Here is a 14,985-nt window from a genome sequence, read left to right as displayed (position 1 = left end):
GTTGATCCTGAGCACTCCTCGCTGTGGGCTGTAGAGCACATGTGGCAGGTGCAGCCCCTAGAACCCACTCGTCCCCTACACTCACCCAGGCGCCTCAGGTAAAGGGACTCTCTGAAGCTCCTCAGGCTCTAATCCCAGCTTCTCCACTCGCTACCTGTGAGCAACTGGGGTTCTGTTTCTTCACCTGAGAAGCACGACGCTACCAGCTACACCTTGTGGCTTGCCAAGAGCATCCGTGTTTACGGGTGGGGTGCTCAGTACAGGAAATAACTGAGGCACAAGTGTTAGCATTATTCTTTCCTGCCTTAGTCCCCCCTCCTCACTTTCCCTGGGAGCCAGCTGTGTTCCCACCTGCAGCTCCCAGCATCCTCTAGCTTGATGCCATGTGCTCACAGCCCCTCACCACCCCCGGCCAATGTCACCCTGCACAGCACCCAGATGCTCATTTGTTCTTTTCCTATAATGGGCTGGTCAGTTCTGCTGCACCTCAGCCAGGACCAACCGGGCCTGCCCCTTCCTGGCAGTGCTGGTGGGGCAGCCGCAGTGGAGGCCTCACCACACCAGACAGGCCTGACTGCAAAGCAAACAGATGGTCAAGAGCCTCTGCAATGCACAGCAGAGAGCTTTTCACAAACACCAACTCCAGTGTTGCTCTGAGGGTGCATCATCATCATCATCGAGACAGGGTCTTGCTTTGTCACCCAGTGGTATGAACACCGCTCACTGCATCCTCAACCTCCTGGGCTCAAGCCATCCTCCCATCTCAGCCTCTCGAGTAGTTGGGAGCCACCATGTCTGGTTTTTTTTTTTTTTTTTTTTTTTTGCTGTCACCCAGGCTGGAGTGCAGTGGTGCAATCTCGGCTCACTGCAACCTCTGCCTCCCATGTTCAAGTGATATTCTCCCACCTCAGCCTCCTGAGTAGCTGGAATTACAGGCGCCCGCCACCATGCCCAGCTAATTTTTGTACAGACGGGGGCTTCATCATGTTGGCCGGGCTGGTCTCGAACTCCTGACCTCAGATGATCCGCCCATCTCAGCCTCCCAAAGTGCTGGGATTATAGTCGTTGAGCTATCACACCCGGCCATTTTTTATTTTTGTAAATTGTGTAGAAACAGGGTCTCCCTGTGGTTGCCCAGGCTGTGCCCGAACTCCCAGGCTCAGGCAATCCTCCTGCCTCAGCCTCCACAAAGCACTGGGATTGCAGGTGTGAGCCACTGCACCCAGCCCGGCCTCTTTGTGAGGAGATGTGGGTTCTGCTGAATCTCCTTCCCACTCACTTAGGTCTAAATAATCGGCCTAACATGTTCAGCAAGTGACCCAAGAAGCAACTGAGACAAGTCTCAACCACGTGGTTCCAACTCATAGCTATCTCACACACACACATAATATGCATATAAGACTGAAAGAAAGGCAGAGAGATGTTAGCAGTGATTATCTTTCAGAGGGGGAATTATGAGTAGTTTTTCAAACACATTTTTTATGCTTGCTAAAGTTTCTATAAACATTTTTGTAATAATTCTGTAAAGAAAAAGTTTTTAAAAATAAAAAGCAAGCCGGGCATGGTGGCTCATGCCTGTAACCCCAGCACTTTGAAGGCCAAGGCAGGTGGATCATGTGAGGTCAGGGGTTTGAGACCAGCCTGGCCAACATGGTGAAACCCTATCTCTACTAAAAATACAAAAATTAGCCAGACGTGCTCGCTTGAACCCAGGAGGCGGACATTGCAGTGAGCTGAGATCGTGCCACTGCACTCCAGCCTGGGCGAGAGAGCAGACTTTTTTTTTTTTTTTTTTTTTTTGAGATAGAGTCTTGTTCTTGTCACCCAGGCTGGATGGAGTTCAATGGCACGATCTCGGCTCACTGCAAACTCCGCCTCCCAGGTTCAAGTGATTCTCCTGCCTCAGCCTCCCGAGTAGCTGAGATTACAGGCAACCGCTACCACACCCAGCTAATTTTTATATTTTTAGTATAGACGGGGTTTCACCATGTTGGCCAGGATGGTCTCGATCTCCTGACCTTGTGATCTGCCCGCGTCAGCCTCCCAAAGTGCTGGGATTACAGGCGTGAGCCACTGTGCCCGGCCCAGACTCTGTCTCTAAATAAATAAAATGCGGTTCAACCTGTTAGCAAATTCCAGATAAAAGAAAATGTTACCTTTAATTATTTCACAATCCAAGCTGCCATTGCGGGAGCTGCCTCAAGCAGCCACGGGCTGCACTATGACGCTCTGCAGGTGGAAAGTCCTAAAGGTCCTTCCGCAAGTCGAGGGGGTTTGCAGGCATTTAGATCAAGGTCTCGCCTCTCTGTGCTCCATGGTATAGAACTCCAGGACTCAGGCCACGTTCCCAAAAGCAGCTTTTGGAAAAGCTAGGCCCTGCAGCCCACCCAGACAGATGGAAGAACCTCCCCCTTTGAACAGGGTCAAGATGAAGCCCCAAAGCCAGCTCTGTTGGCCCCGTTCACACAGGGCTCCTTCAATCAATAACTTGGAGTCCAAGTCATGTAAGGTACTGCCTGTGACACTGATCTGAGCCTGCTCTGGCTCCTGCCAAAACCTTGGCTGGGACAATGAGCATTTATGAAGGCAAGCCTAGGCACACCCCTCTTAGCCACCAGACTCTTCAACTCTCCATTCTGACTCTCAGCAAAGTCTGGTCCCCAGAAAGTTACATACTTGGACTGTATCATAATGCCTTTGAAGAACCAAAGCTTTCAAAATCTTTCAGCTCTTACGTTTTTGGATTTTTCACTATTTCTGATCCATATGCTAGCAGATGGTCACAGCATAAGGACCATGTCACAGGAGCGACTTCTTTCAGTCCTCAACACAGTCCAATTTTACTCTGCCAGATAACCCAGTATGTTTCTTTGTTAGACACCAGGAGCTGATTCTCTCTTTGCCTTGGCTTTAAGGAAGCGCTGAACTCATTTATGCAGTTTTCTTCTGCCCCAAGCTGTCAGAAATAATTATGTCCATTTCCAAATTTTTTTTAGACTTTTATGTAACTGTAATCCTTTATCTTGTATGGTTGCAACATTTTTTTTTTTTGGCAAGTAGAGGAATTAATTTAAACATACCAATAAGAATCTACACCATCACCTCATCCCAGTGCAAGGAGAACGCTGCCTGAGTACAGTGCTTCAAACTCAGAAACACCCACCACAAATACCAAAAGATTTATTGTAGACAATTTTGTTACACAATTATACACATTATGATACACGTTTGAAACATTAACACATGTGAAGACTGCTAAATCATTTAACATTTCTTTTGCAAAAAGATAATTTCTTTAGGCTGTCATACCTGCAATAACAAAATCTGTTCTCATCTGGATCAGATCTTTCTCTCTCTGTCCTGGAGATCTCACAGTTCACTTTGCTGAAGCAATCTATCCACTTCCCTATCAACCTTGCTTATAGCAGTTCACATATAGACTATTCGAGGCTTATATACTAAACTGTTAAGCCAGTGCATGCCCTATGCCCTACTGAGAATAGATTCCTTCTGCACTTGCAGCCCTCAGATGCTGAATTAATCAATCAATTTTTGAGACGGGGTCTCCTCTATCACCAGGGCTGGAGTGTAGTGGTATGATCTTGGCTCACTGCAACCTCCACCTCCTGGGTTCAAGTGATTCTCCTGCCTCAGCCTCCCAAGTAGCTGGAATTACAGGCACATACCACCATGCCTGGCTAATTTTTTGTATTTTTAGTAGAGATGGGGTTTCATCATGTTGGTCGGGCTGGTCTCAAACTCCTGACCTCAGGTGACCCACCCACCTCGACCTCCCAGAGTGCTGGGATTACAGGCATGAGCCACTGTGCCTGGCCCAGATGCTCAATTTAAAAGGCAGAGTTTATTTAGTCACTCCCTGCCTTATCTTCCTGACTCAAACATGTACAGGACCCATGAAAACAGGAATTATGTTGCTTGGGTAAGTTTCTCTGACTCTGACTCACAGGTTTCCGATTTTCCTGGAGCAGAATAGGAAGAGATTTCTGACTGAGCATGCGTTCTTTGTTCTGCCTTCCACACAGGCCGTGTTAGGAACTCTGAGATGGGGCGCCTGGCGGCGCCACCTTCTTCTGCCTGCCGCTCCCTCCCATCGAGGGGTCTTCTGCTGCTCCCTCCCATCGAGGGGGCCTCTGATTGTGGACACAGCCTCATCTCACTGCTTCTGGGCACTGGCATCCTTACTTCTGGGCATGGGCAGTTACTTCTCCAACTTTAAGGCACTCACTGGTATTTCTTTTAAATGCTTTTCTTCTTGGGAAAAACTCCTTAACAGAGAAGAGGATACACAATCCACAGATAGGACAGACGACCCCAGAAGAGGCTGCTGAGCGCTGCTCCCCACTGGCCACGCAGCATGGGGTCAGCAGCAGAAGCTCCTGCAGACCATGCAGATGGCGTGGAGCCTGTGATCTGCTTCGCACACACATGTAACGCTGCTACGCTTCTGCCAAGTGTCTGGGACTGGTGCACGCTGTCTATTCCTAGCATAGTGAGTTTTCTTGGTTATAATCAAACCTCTTCCTGACTCCCGTTGGAACTGCTCTGTCCCTTGCCACTGCTTTGACAATGGTTCTAGTAATGCTCCTGTGCTCAAAAAAGGAATTCTGCTCAGTCTGCCGTGTCTCAGGCCTTCGTGGTTCTTTGCTCTAGGTATGGCCTCCTCCTATAGCTGACTCACTTGGGCTCAGAGTACAGCCCCTCCACACCAAGGCCAGGCATGGGAGAGAACCACCTGCTGAAGGCTGAAGCCCAATCTCTCTTCAGGGTAACTGCTGGAGCTACCGGTAACTCCAGCCCACAAAATGGGTGACATCTCTAGCCTGCCACTCATTTTCTACCTCCTGGGAAGGCGGGCCCAAGGAGCCCCCTCGCGCATAGCCAGGGAGAAGGGCCTGAGGCCCGCTCTCATGGGGCCTTTACAAAGACTGCAGAAACGCTGGCCGACAAGGCACGGATCCACTGGCAGCCTCACTCCACACTCAGGAAACAAACTCCTGTCCTAGGAGGATTTCATCTGGAGTGGAGCGTGCTGGTGACACGCGGGAACAGGCAGCAGCAAAGGTTGGGTAGCCATGACATCCCGAGGCGCACTGGAAACCACCTCCTTCCCGAGCAAGCAGGGTCCTCAGTTACAGTGTCGCTGAGCCTTCAAAGCCCGCTTCTCCAGGGCACCTCACTCCGCTCACTGGTCCTCATTTAATATTCCCATGTGTTTGTTTGTGAGGAAGTCCAGAAAAGGAATGTTGCAAATGGCCTGGTGAATATTACTCACTGTAATTTCTTTGGGAATCCTGGTCCAAAAAACAAAGGGTGTTACCAGGTGGAATTCTCTCACGTATATCTCCTCATGTATTCACTTAACTCACCACAGGGGCCATCCCAGGCAGAGGCCCCATGGAGAGGGCTCCTGAGCCACAGACATAGCTTAGGGCCACTCTGGGGTGGGGACTGCCTTCCTAGTCACAGGCATGAGAAGGATGTCAACAAGTTGGTTGAATGATTAGGAGAAAAGATGCTGAGAACTGAGAAAAGAGAAAGAAAACAAAGCGGATGGCAGAACGGAAGGACACATTTGTGAGTCTCAGCAGACCGAAAGCTCAGTCAAAGCACCACAAAACTCTGGGACCTTATTTCCCACCTCCTGGAAAGATGGGAGATGGAGCCACGCCAGGCCAGGCGTGATGTTAATCGTTTCATCAAAAGCACCCAAGTCACTCTACCCCTCCAGAACAGGGAGCACAGAGGTGAGCAGGGGCCACAGGAGGCCCCTGGCTCACTTGTGGGTCCAAGCAGGACAGTGGGCAGCAGGACCAGAACTCTTGGTTCCCCTTCCTTTTCTCTAAAGATGTCTATGTCGTCTGATATATTCCTGTGAAGTTTCATGTAATATTCCTCTGATTTAGGCCCTTCACGTCCTCAGGCACTTTGCTACAATTTTATAAATCTGTGACAGCCTTTAGCATAATGCAATAAAATAATATTTGTTTCCTCTGAAAGAAAAGCAGACGTGGCCTATCTACCATCCTTTCAGGGCCTAGGAAAAGACTGAAACTCACTGTCTCAATCAAAGACAATGTGAGTCAGCAAAGAGCAATGGCGAGCCCGGGGGCCTCAGAGCCAATGAGACCTGAGTCAGAAGTCCAAGTCTACACCGTATTTGCTGGGAAAGCTGCGTAAGATTACCTTTCAAAGCCCAGTTTCCTGATTTTTAAAAAGGGAGTAATAGTTCTGCAATGAAAAACAAATTAGGTAATATATACAACGCTTGGCCCTCATGTCTGACATGTAATGGACACTGTTATCTTTAATTGCAAAGCTAATATTTATTCAACCCTGTAATAAAACAGAGTCCTAGGTGTCTGTGAAGTAATGAGGAAGATATAGACCTCTGAGCAAAGCTGAGTGAGCTTTCACAACCATGAGGTTCTCTAAAAATGACAGAGCAGACCCTTGAGCTCATCTGGCTCTAAGAGTGTCCTAAGCACTCACTCCATCTCCTACTGGACTGCTGTAAGTATAAAACACCTTCGTGGGCAATTCAACTGTTAGGAAAGAGGTGTAAGCCTCACACCACAGACTGCAGAGATAGTAATACCTGTTGTGAGAAGCTGTCTGGTATCCAACTGCCAAAGCCTGTCTCAGGATATCATTCACCAGCTGTTCTGTAGCCTACACAACGGAAGATGCTGTTATTATTCAAATGACCATCTGCTTGCTGGCAAGAAGGGACGCATTTAACCCCATCCCTTACCCCAAATGTTTGAAACAATTTCAACTAGGGATTAAAAAGTCCTTAAGAAAAAATTAAAGGTCTCAATAATAGACCATAATGATAAAGGCCATGATTGTGAGAAATTATGAATTGGAGTGATTTTCATTAATCAGACATTATTCTATTTATTTATTTATTTTGAGATGGAGTCTCACTCTGTTCCTCAGGCTGGAGTGCAATGGCGTGATCTTGGCTCAGTGCAACCTCCACCTCCCGGGTTCAAGCGATTCTCCTGCCTCAGCCTCCCAAGTAGCTGGGATTACTAGGCGAGTGCCACCAAGCCCGGCTAATTTTTTATTTTTAGTAGAGATGGGGTTTCACCATGTTGGCCAAGCTGGTCTCGAACTCCTGATCACAAGTGATCGCCTGCCTCGGCCTCTCAAAGCGCTGAGATTACAGGCACGAGCCACCGCACCCAGCCCTAGACATTGTACTTAAGGAAAGCAGTTGTTATGGAGGTATCCCTATTCTTGGAGAGGATCCATGAGGAAAGGAACTGCTGAGCTAGGATCAGGCTGGGGAAGGAGGCTGCAGCATTTTCGTCCCCTTGCCAGGGTCAGGACAGTTGGGGCTGTTTGCTGCCGTGACATGTACAGAAAACCATAGGCTTTGTCTCTGCCACCTCCTAAACCAACGAGCGCACTGACCACCACCCCCAGAATATGTCTTAGGAGGCACCTGAAACCACATGACTCAGAGGAAACATAACTTAGTCCATTTAAAAATCAGAAGAAAAAAAAAAAGAGAGAACTTAAGCCCAAATAAGATGAGAAATTTTAAAGCCTGTTATCTTTGTTCCTTTTCTGTCCTTGCCCCTTACTGCAAACCGCCTGGGATGCAGCCATCCTTCCTGGCTGGCGGCCCCTGCAGGCACCCACCTTCAGGATCATGTCCTCCACCACGGACGCATACACGTTCCTGTGGAGCGCCACGGGCTGCAGAGTGATCCCAATCTGCAAAAGCAGAAGAAAGCCGTTTGTTTGTATCGCTGCTTTAGAAACAGCCTCTCGCCAAACAAGCGTACCTCTCTGACACACAAAGAGATGCCTGGTTGGAAGAAGGACTCTGCAAACATGCTGGGCAAAATTCACGGGAAAGGAACACGGAATACGACATCTAGAAGAATATGTTATCTTGTTTTTCCACATTTCTGGTTAATTTTTGAAATGTGACTATAATCCTATTTTAACTCTCAAATCTCCGTGGGAGAACATGGTTGGGATCTGCCATGAGTTCTGATAAGCGATCAACACTCTGGAAGGTCTGGAGTCAGCCTCCAATGTCCTGTTTGCACTTGGAAACTGCATCTCGCCCATTCTTCATGGCATCCAATAAAAGCACACTGTCTTTCACCTCGGGCCCTGAGCAACTGGCAGATGCTGAAGAGCTGTTAGGCTCCGGCAGGGTGGATAAATACCTCTCTCCTGTATACTAAGGTCGGTGCACGCCATCTGCACCACCGGCGGGGCACTCAGGAGCTATCAACACATCAGGGGAGGATTACGCGCTGACGTGCAACTCAGAAAGAGTACGACATGCCTCATGAGGGAAAGATGCTTCTACTGAGGCAGATGAGAAAAAACAAGATGAAGAGTAATCAACCGTTTCTATCTAGCCAGCTTTGCTTCAAGTCTGCGTTCAACAAGGACCTTTTCACATGTAATTACCGTTTCTGCCCAAGGGCTCTGATGCAGGAAGCTGGGAGCCCTGAGAGCACACCTGGGTCAACCAGGCAGAAGGAAGTCAAGCATTTACACCACCAGAAGAGTCTGGGTCTGAGTCTGTGTCTGTGAGGCTGAACGTCTGAACATCTAGCTCTGAGTCTGGTCTGCTGCATGAACAATTAACACCACAACCCCTACCTTCTGTGTGACATCCCCAATAAATTCAGACCCTGGGGTTGGTGGCAGGTAGAACTTGACTTCCTCTTGTTTCTCCTCCTGCTCCTTCTTGATGGTTATCTTCACTGGCTCGGAGAGGCTGAGGATGTCCACCTCCTCCTCATTCTCGGGTTCCCTTTTCTGGAACTGTTGCAGGTCCTCCAGTTTGCGGCAGAGGTTGTCAGCAGAGGAGAATGATGATGGGCACTCTAAATGAAAGGCAAGCAGTGTTACGACAGCTGTGCGGCCAACAGAAGAGGATTTTCCGTCTCCAAGAGACCCATGGTCTGAGGAAGGGGGATAAGCATCAGGGGAGCTGACCTTCTTTCCAGTTCTAACATTCTATGGATCTATAATGATGAGAACTAGTAATTCATGAGGGAGAGAGGCACAAACACAGGCATCTTGTGTGTGATCTATGTAAGGTAACTGCCATCTAAGACAACAGTATGAATTCTCACTTCTGCCACCAAAAACCAGGCCATCCCCCTCCCTCTGAGTATTAAGGACTGACCTGATTTTTCTTCATCTCAAATCTGGAAAATTTAGAAATGCAGAGTGAAGAAAATAAAAAGAATCACCCCTATTCTCACTGCTCAGAGAGCAGGACTGTTAACATTTCAATGTATATTATGGGTCCAGTCTCTAATAAGGTGATTTATACAAAGCCTAATCAGGAGTGTGAGGACCTTAAGGCCAGGTCTAGGGCACTAGTGCCCTTCCACTTTCTGGATGAGTGTGTGAGGCCCACACCAGGTACAAGATTTAAGGGCACCCAGCTCCTGGCCTTCTGTTTTACTGACTGGGCTCTAACAAGCTCCAGCTGCTCCTCAAGTTATGATGGATGGGGCTATGTCCGAAAAACCCACCGTAAGTTGAAAGTATCATTTTTGACTTTAGGATATTTTCAACTTATGATGGCCTTATCTGGATGCAATCCCATCATAAATCAAGGCGTGTGCTGATGCCTACAGCTTTCAGACCATTTTAAAGTCACAACATCAAATCACAGGTCAAACCACTGCAGGTTAGGGGCCGTTTGTAATCAGTCAGATTAAAAGGAAGCCGAGCACGTGCAAGTACTGTGCTTTCCACACAGTGTCAGTGAAGCCCAGGGATCATCAATACGGTCTCTGCTCTGCGAGTAGCTTACACAGCGAAGTCAGACAAGCCCTCATGCTGCTGATACTAAGCGTTGCAGGAGACGAGAGAAAGGAGAGGCCATCCTGCATTAGGCTCTCAAGAAGCTTAATGGCAAAAACGGGACTTGCCCCCACCCCCCTGCTTTTGTTTTTTTTTTTTTTTTGGACAGGGTCTTGTGCTGTCACCCAAGCTGGAGAGCAGTGGCATGATTACAGCTTGCTGCAGCCTCAACCTCTTGGGCTCAAGCAATCCTCCCGCCTCAGCTTCCAGAGTAGCTGGGACTACAGGCATGCACCACCATGCCTGGCTAATTTTTGCATTTTTTGTAGAGACAAGGTTTCACTGTGTTGTCCAGGCTGGTCTTGAACTCCCGGGCTCAAACAATCCTCCTGCCTCAGCCTCCCAAAGTGGGAGGCCACTGAGCCCGGCCCTAAGTCTTAAAGGAACCCCACCTCTGTGCTCCAGGTTTCCTTGGACAGGGAGGCGGAGCTTCTGTTTTTCCTTTATATAAATGGGGCTGGGGGCAGAGAACAACCTTTCTTTTTATTTTATTGAGACAGGGCCTGGCTCTGTTGCCCAGGCTGGAGTGCAGTGCTGTGCTCATGGCTCACTGCAGCCTCAACCTCCCGGGCTCAAGTGATCCCTCTCACCTTAGTTACCCAAGTAGCTGGGACTACAGGCGAGCTACCACACCCGGCTAATTTTTGTATTTTTTGGAGCGATAAGGTCCTGCTATGTTGCCCTGGCTGGTCTCAAACTCCCAGGGGCTCAAGGGATCCTCCTGCCTTGACTCCCAAAGTGTTGGGATTACAGGCGTGAGCCACTACGCCTGGCCCAACGCTTCTTATTCTTTGAGGTGAAACTCAAAATGCTTCTTCTGCCTATATAACTTTAATCCCTTGCTCCTACACCCCATGGCCCTGCAGCAGAGGTCTGTTTTTGTTGTGGTTTTTTTTTGAGACGGAGTCTTGCTCTGTTGCCCAGGCTGGAGTGTGGTGGCACGATCTCGGCTCACTACAACCTCCGCCTCCCTGGTTCAAGCAATTCTCCTGCCTCAGCCTCCCGAGTGGCTGGGACCACAGGTGCGCGGCCACCATGCCCGGCTAATTTTTTTGCATTTTTAGTAGAGACGGGGTTTCGGTGTGTTAGCCTGGATGGTCTCAAACTCCTGACCTCATGATCCGCCCACCCCGGCCTCCCAAAGTGCTGGGATTACAAGCGTGAGCCACTGCTCCCGGCCAAGTGGTTTGTTTTTTAATCATAAAACAATTCATTTCACCTGCAACATTACTAGTTTTCACGCATGCCTCCCACACTGGGTGGCGTCCTCCGAGCTGGGTTTGGAGATAAAGTAACAGATGAGACACAGGCCTCATCTTCACAGAAGTAGCACAAACTTGTCTGGGGCATGGGGGGTCCCTAAGGTCACAAAAGATGTGAAAGCCGCTTCAATCTGCAGGAAAGGAGATGGATTAGGAGTCTTCAAAGAAGAAATGATGCCGAGCAGGGACTCCTGAGTGAAGAGTGTCTGCCTGCTGCATGCCACGGGCCGGAACGTTTGTGGCTGGGGCACAACACTTGAGATACCTGGCTACAAACAGCTCCACGGGGACTGCACGGTCCCGGGAAGGACATGGCAGGAGGTAGGAAAGGCTCTTGTTCTCTACAGCACCTCTTCCAAGTCCTCACCTCTCTCTACCTCAGCGAATGCCCCCAGGCTGCCAGACGCTCTGGGCAGTGCCACTGAAGGCTTACCGGGCTCGCTGTCGATCTGGGTCAGCACGTCCTCGATGGAGTCCCCGTCATTCCTCAGGCTCTCAGGGTCTGGTGGGGTGTAGCCATGACAGCGGCACCAGTGAGCAATGTGCTTGGTTTTGAGGGGAGTCAGGTGGTGAAATCTCGGATTCTTCTCCAGGATTTCTTGTAAGACTTTTCGCATTGTCATGGCTCTTTGCCACTTAAAAATAAAAATTTTTTTTGGAACCATAATCAAATCCTTCCACTTAACACAACTACATATCATGCAACCATAAATCACCATCCTAACTTAACAATTGTTAGAATTTTTTTTTTTTAAAGAAAAAAACCTGGTTGTGTTACTCCCCATTTAAAAAAAAAAAAGTAGAACTTCCCTAATGCTAATACAATAAAACAGCAACTCCTAGGTTTGGCCTTTAAGGATCTTCACCTGGTCTCAACCTGCGATCTCCCACTTCCCCTCCTACCCCAACTTTCCCTAAACTGACCACAGCACCTTCCCACTGTAAGGACTCAATACTCGAGTTCATTTAAAATTCTGAAACTCCGAAAAAAAATTAGAAACTGTGAGGGATGTTTCTACCAGTGCAGGAAAAGAAGGCAGGCCTGAAAGTCAGCTGGATACAGGTCTTTGAAAAATGAGATTTTTTTTTAACTGAGGAAAATATTCTGCCATCAAATATTTCAACAAAATATGCTGCAATCTGTATCCCTGTTCCTTAAGACAAGGTATCTGGAGGCAGCCAGAATGGACAGGCATTTCTGCCTGTGTGTCAAACAGGCAGACGTGGGTTACCTCAGCGGCTCTCCTTTTTCCAATGTTCCAGCCATAGTACTGCTCCACAGACTTTGCAGAAAAGCAGCTGGCATCTTCACCTAGAATGCACATACCCAGCAAAGCCTGAATAAAGCTCTTAGGATTCCAATCACACGTCATTTGCTGGAGGCAAGCCAGTCACTTCTTCAGACCTCTTTATTGCATGTATGTTCCTTACTGGGCAAGCTCAGATGCAGCCTAACACAGGAGGGCGTCTCCTCAGAAAAGAAGGCGTCTTGTTGTGTGTACTCAAAGCAACGCACCTTCTTGGGAACTTTGCTTCTTTGGTAGAGAAGGTAATCGCTGCCATAGGCTATTAAAGTCTGTGGAACTGGTGCTCCACTAGGAGCCCTGGACCTGCCATTAACTCACAAGGTGGCTGTGGTAGATGGTGTCTCACTTTGTCGCCCAGGCTGGAGTACAGTGGCGCAATCTCAGCTCACTGCAACCTCTGCCTCCCAGGTTCAAGCGATTCTCCTGCCTCAGCCTCCCGAGGAGCTGGGACTACAGGCACGCACCACCATGACTGGCTAATTTTTGTATTTTTAGTAGAGATGGGGTTTCATCATGTTGACCAGGCTGGTCTCAAAGTCCTGACCTCAGGTGATCCGCCCGCCTCAACCTCCCCAAGTGCTGGGATTACAGGCGTAAGCCACCACGCCCAGCTTGGTTTTCTCATCTATAAATTGAGAAAGCTGGGAAGATGGTTTCTGAACTACCTTCCAGCTCTTATATTCTGTATTTTTAAGGAGAAGTGTGTGTGTGTGTGTGTGTGTGTGTGTGTGTGTGTGTATGCGTATATATATCCCAAAGTGGTGTGCTGTGTCACTGCCCATCGTTAGCTAGACAGAGTAAATTGCTGCTATATATATACGTATATATATATATATACACACACACACACACACACACACACACACATATATACGAGAGAGACTTTTTTGTTTGAATTTCTTCTGTTAGTCTGAGAAACCGTTACCAAAAGTTTACTCTGAGATACATCAAAATGATCCCCCAAACTTTACCTTAGAGAAAGAGATTACTGCCTTGCTATTACAGTTGGAAAAACTAAGTAGGTGGTCTGTACCTGGTGTATGTGTTCAGAGCCCTACAAATCTGAGTGGCATGGAGGCTGCCTTGTGGCTTCCCTCTGAGTGTGCATGGTGGCCTTGCCATGAGCATGCTCCTGTGTCCGCAGGCTGCTGGCCCCTCAGCAAGGGCTCCTGATTCTGTCAAAACAACTGGGGCTAAGCAGCCATTTACTCAATCTTGCTAACAATGGGCAGTGACATAGCACGCCACTTTGGGAGGTCTTAAAAACTGCATTTCTACAGTGTGCAATACTGAGTTTCAGAGGAAAGATGAATGGTCTTAGAGTCAAACAGAACCAGGTTTGTATCCTGTTTCACCACCTGTGGCTACGTGATCTCGAGCAAGTCACTCAACCCTGCTTATCCTCAGTTTCCTCATCTGTAAGTGGAGACGACACCAGCTGTCACACAGGAGGCTGGGATTGTATGAGACAGTGAACGTACCCAGCCTGCACAGCACCTGGTACACTGCAGGCAAACATTAAATGCTTTCCTCACTCACAAACGCCAAATGCTAATGCAGAGTTTTAACTGCATACAAAATAATCTATGATTTACATACGAAAAATGTAAAACATTCCTTCTACAGATCAACACAGTAAAAGAATAAAAAACTAACTGGATGTGAATTCTAAAACCCTTGCAAATGAGCTGTATATCTAGCTGGAACCTTATAAGGTAACTGCCATATCAATATTAATTTACAATCCCAAGTGATTTCAGTTGACTCAATACCTTAAGTTTACGGCTTTAAAAAATGCACCCCTATATTCAGTGTAATTGTCTTACTTTTTGCAGTGATTAATGGAATCTTCTTTACTACTGCTGTTAAGAGTTGCTGGATAGTCTCTAAATGGTCTATCCTGAGAGGGATAGAAAAAAATTAAGGCAATAAATTAAATACATGTAGCAATTTCTATAGCCATATATATGCCATGTACTTAATGGATATATTCCGTTCTGAGGGAATTATAATGTAAAACCATCATATTAGCATGTTTTTCCTTCCATAGATTATCTTCTTTGTAAAGGAAGGGTGTTCTGTGCTTAAAAAGAAAATGTCAAGACTAAATAAGATTCCAGGAATGGAAGATTATGCACGTATTACAGACATTTAATCTACACTTTAAAATTAAATAGCAATATAATCTTTTTGCAATGTGACTGCTACTAGGGGAGAAAAATTCTATATACTCATCTTATGGTTATTACAGTTCACACCTCCATCTACCATGTTAAAGTGGCTAAGTTTCTATTGTCCTCAGCAGTCTGAGATACTTAAAAGTAGCTGGTCAGAAGTGGCTTCCTGATTTAGAAATTAGGAAACTTCGGGAAGCATTTTTAGAAGAAGCAAAGAGTGTGTATAGCCCATGAAGAGGCAGCTAAGATGAGGCAGGTGTGTGGACACCCAGTCACAAAGCGTGTACACACCTGAGTGATGGCAACAGGAGAAATTTTGTGCCCACAGGCTCAGCAGAGAAAGCCCATGTTGGCAACCTCAAC

The 14,985-nt window shown here is 47.6% G+C and overlaps 1 protein-coding gene across 7 annotated transcripts in view; it reads right to left on the bottom strand.

Annotated features, from left to right (window-relative positions):
- Window positions 1–3,882: 3,882 nt before the first annotated feature.
- The window catches only part of YEATS2 (YEATS domain containing 2), a 112,099-nt gene continuing 100,996 nt past the window's right edge, over window positions 3,883–14,985 (bottom strand). For 4 of the 7 annotated variants that reach the window (XM_032171729.2, XM_032171730.2, XM_058426796.1 and 1 more), the window contains exons 25-31: window positions 14,272–14,345; window positions 12,371–12,450; window positions 11,572–11,773; window positions 8,656–8,882; window positions 7,672–7,746; window positions 6,617–6,690; window positions 3,883–5,312 (exon numbers count right to left, since the gene is read on the bottom strand). In XM_032171729.2, coding sequence (XP_032027620.1) covers window positions 5,204–5,312; window positions 6,617–6,690; window positions 7,672–7,746; window positions 8,656–8,882; window positions 11,572–11,773; window positions 12,371–12,450; window positions 14,272–14,345 — 841 coding nt within the window. In that variant the 3' untranslated portion in view covers window positions 3,883–5,203. Of the gene's footprint in view, window positions 5,544–6,616; window positions 6,691–7,671; window positions 7,747–8,655; window positions 8,883–11,534; window positions 11,774–12,370; window positions 12,451–14,271; window positions 14,346–14,985 lie in introns of those variants that run through there. The other 3 variants (XM_032171731.2, XR_009209399.1, XM_032171732.2) reach the window with 3 other exon arrangements.

The sequence above is a fragment of the Hylobates moloch genome, unplaced genomic scaffold (genome assembly GCF_009828535.3).
Source record: "Hylobates moloch isolate HMO894 unplaced genomic scaffold, HMol_V3 SCAFFOLD_13, whole genome shotgun sequence".
In the NCBI taxonomy this organism is placed as follows: domain Eukaryota; kingdom Metazoa; phylum Chordata; class Mammalia; order Primates; family Hylobatidae; genus Hylobates; species Hylobates moloch.
Note: the sequence above shows the minus strand (reverse complement) of the source record. Positions and strands in the feature narration are given on the sequence as shown.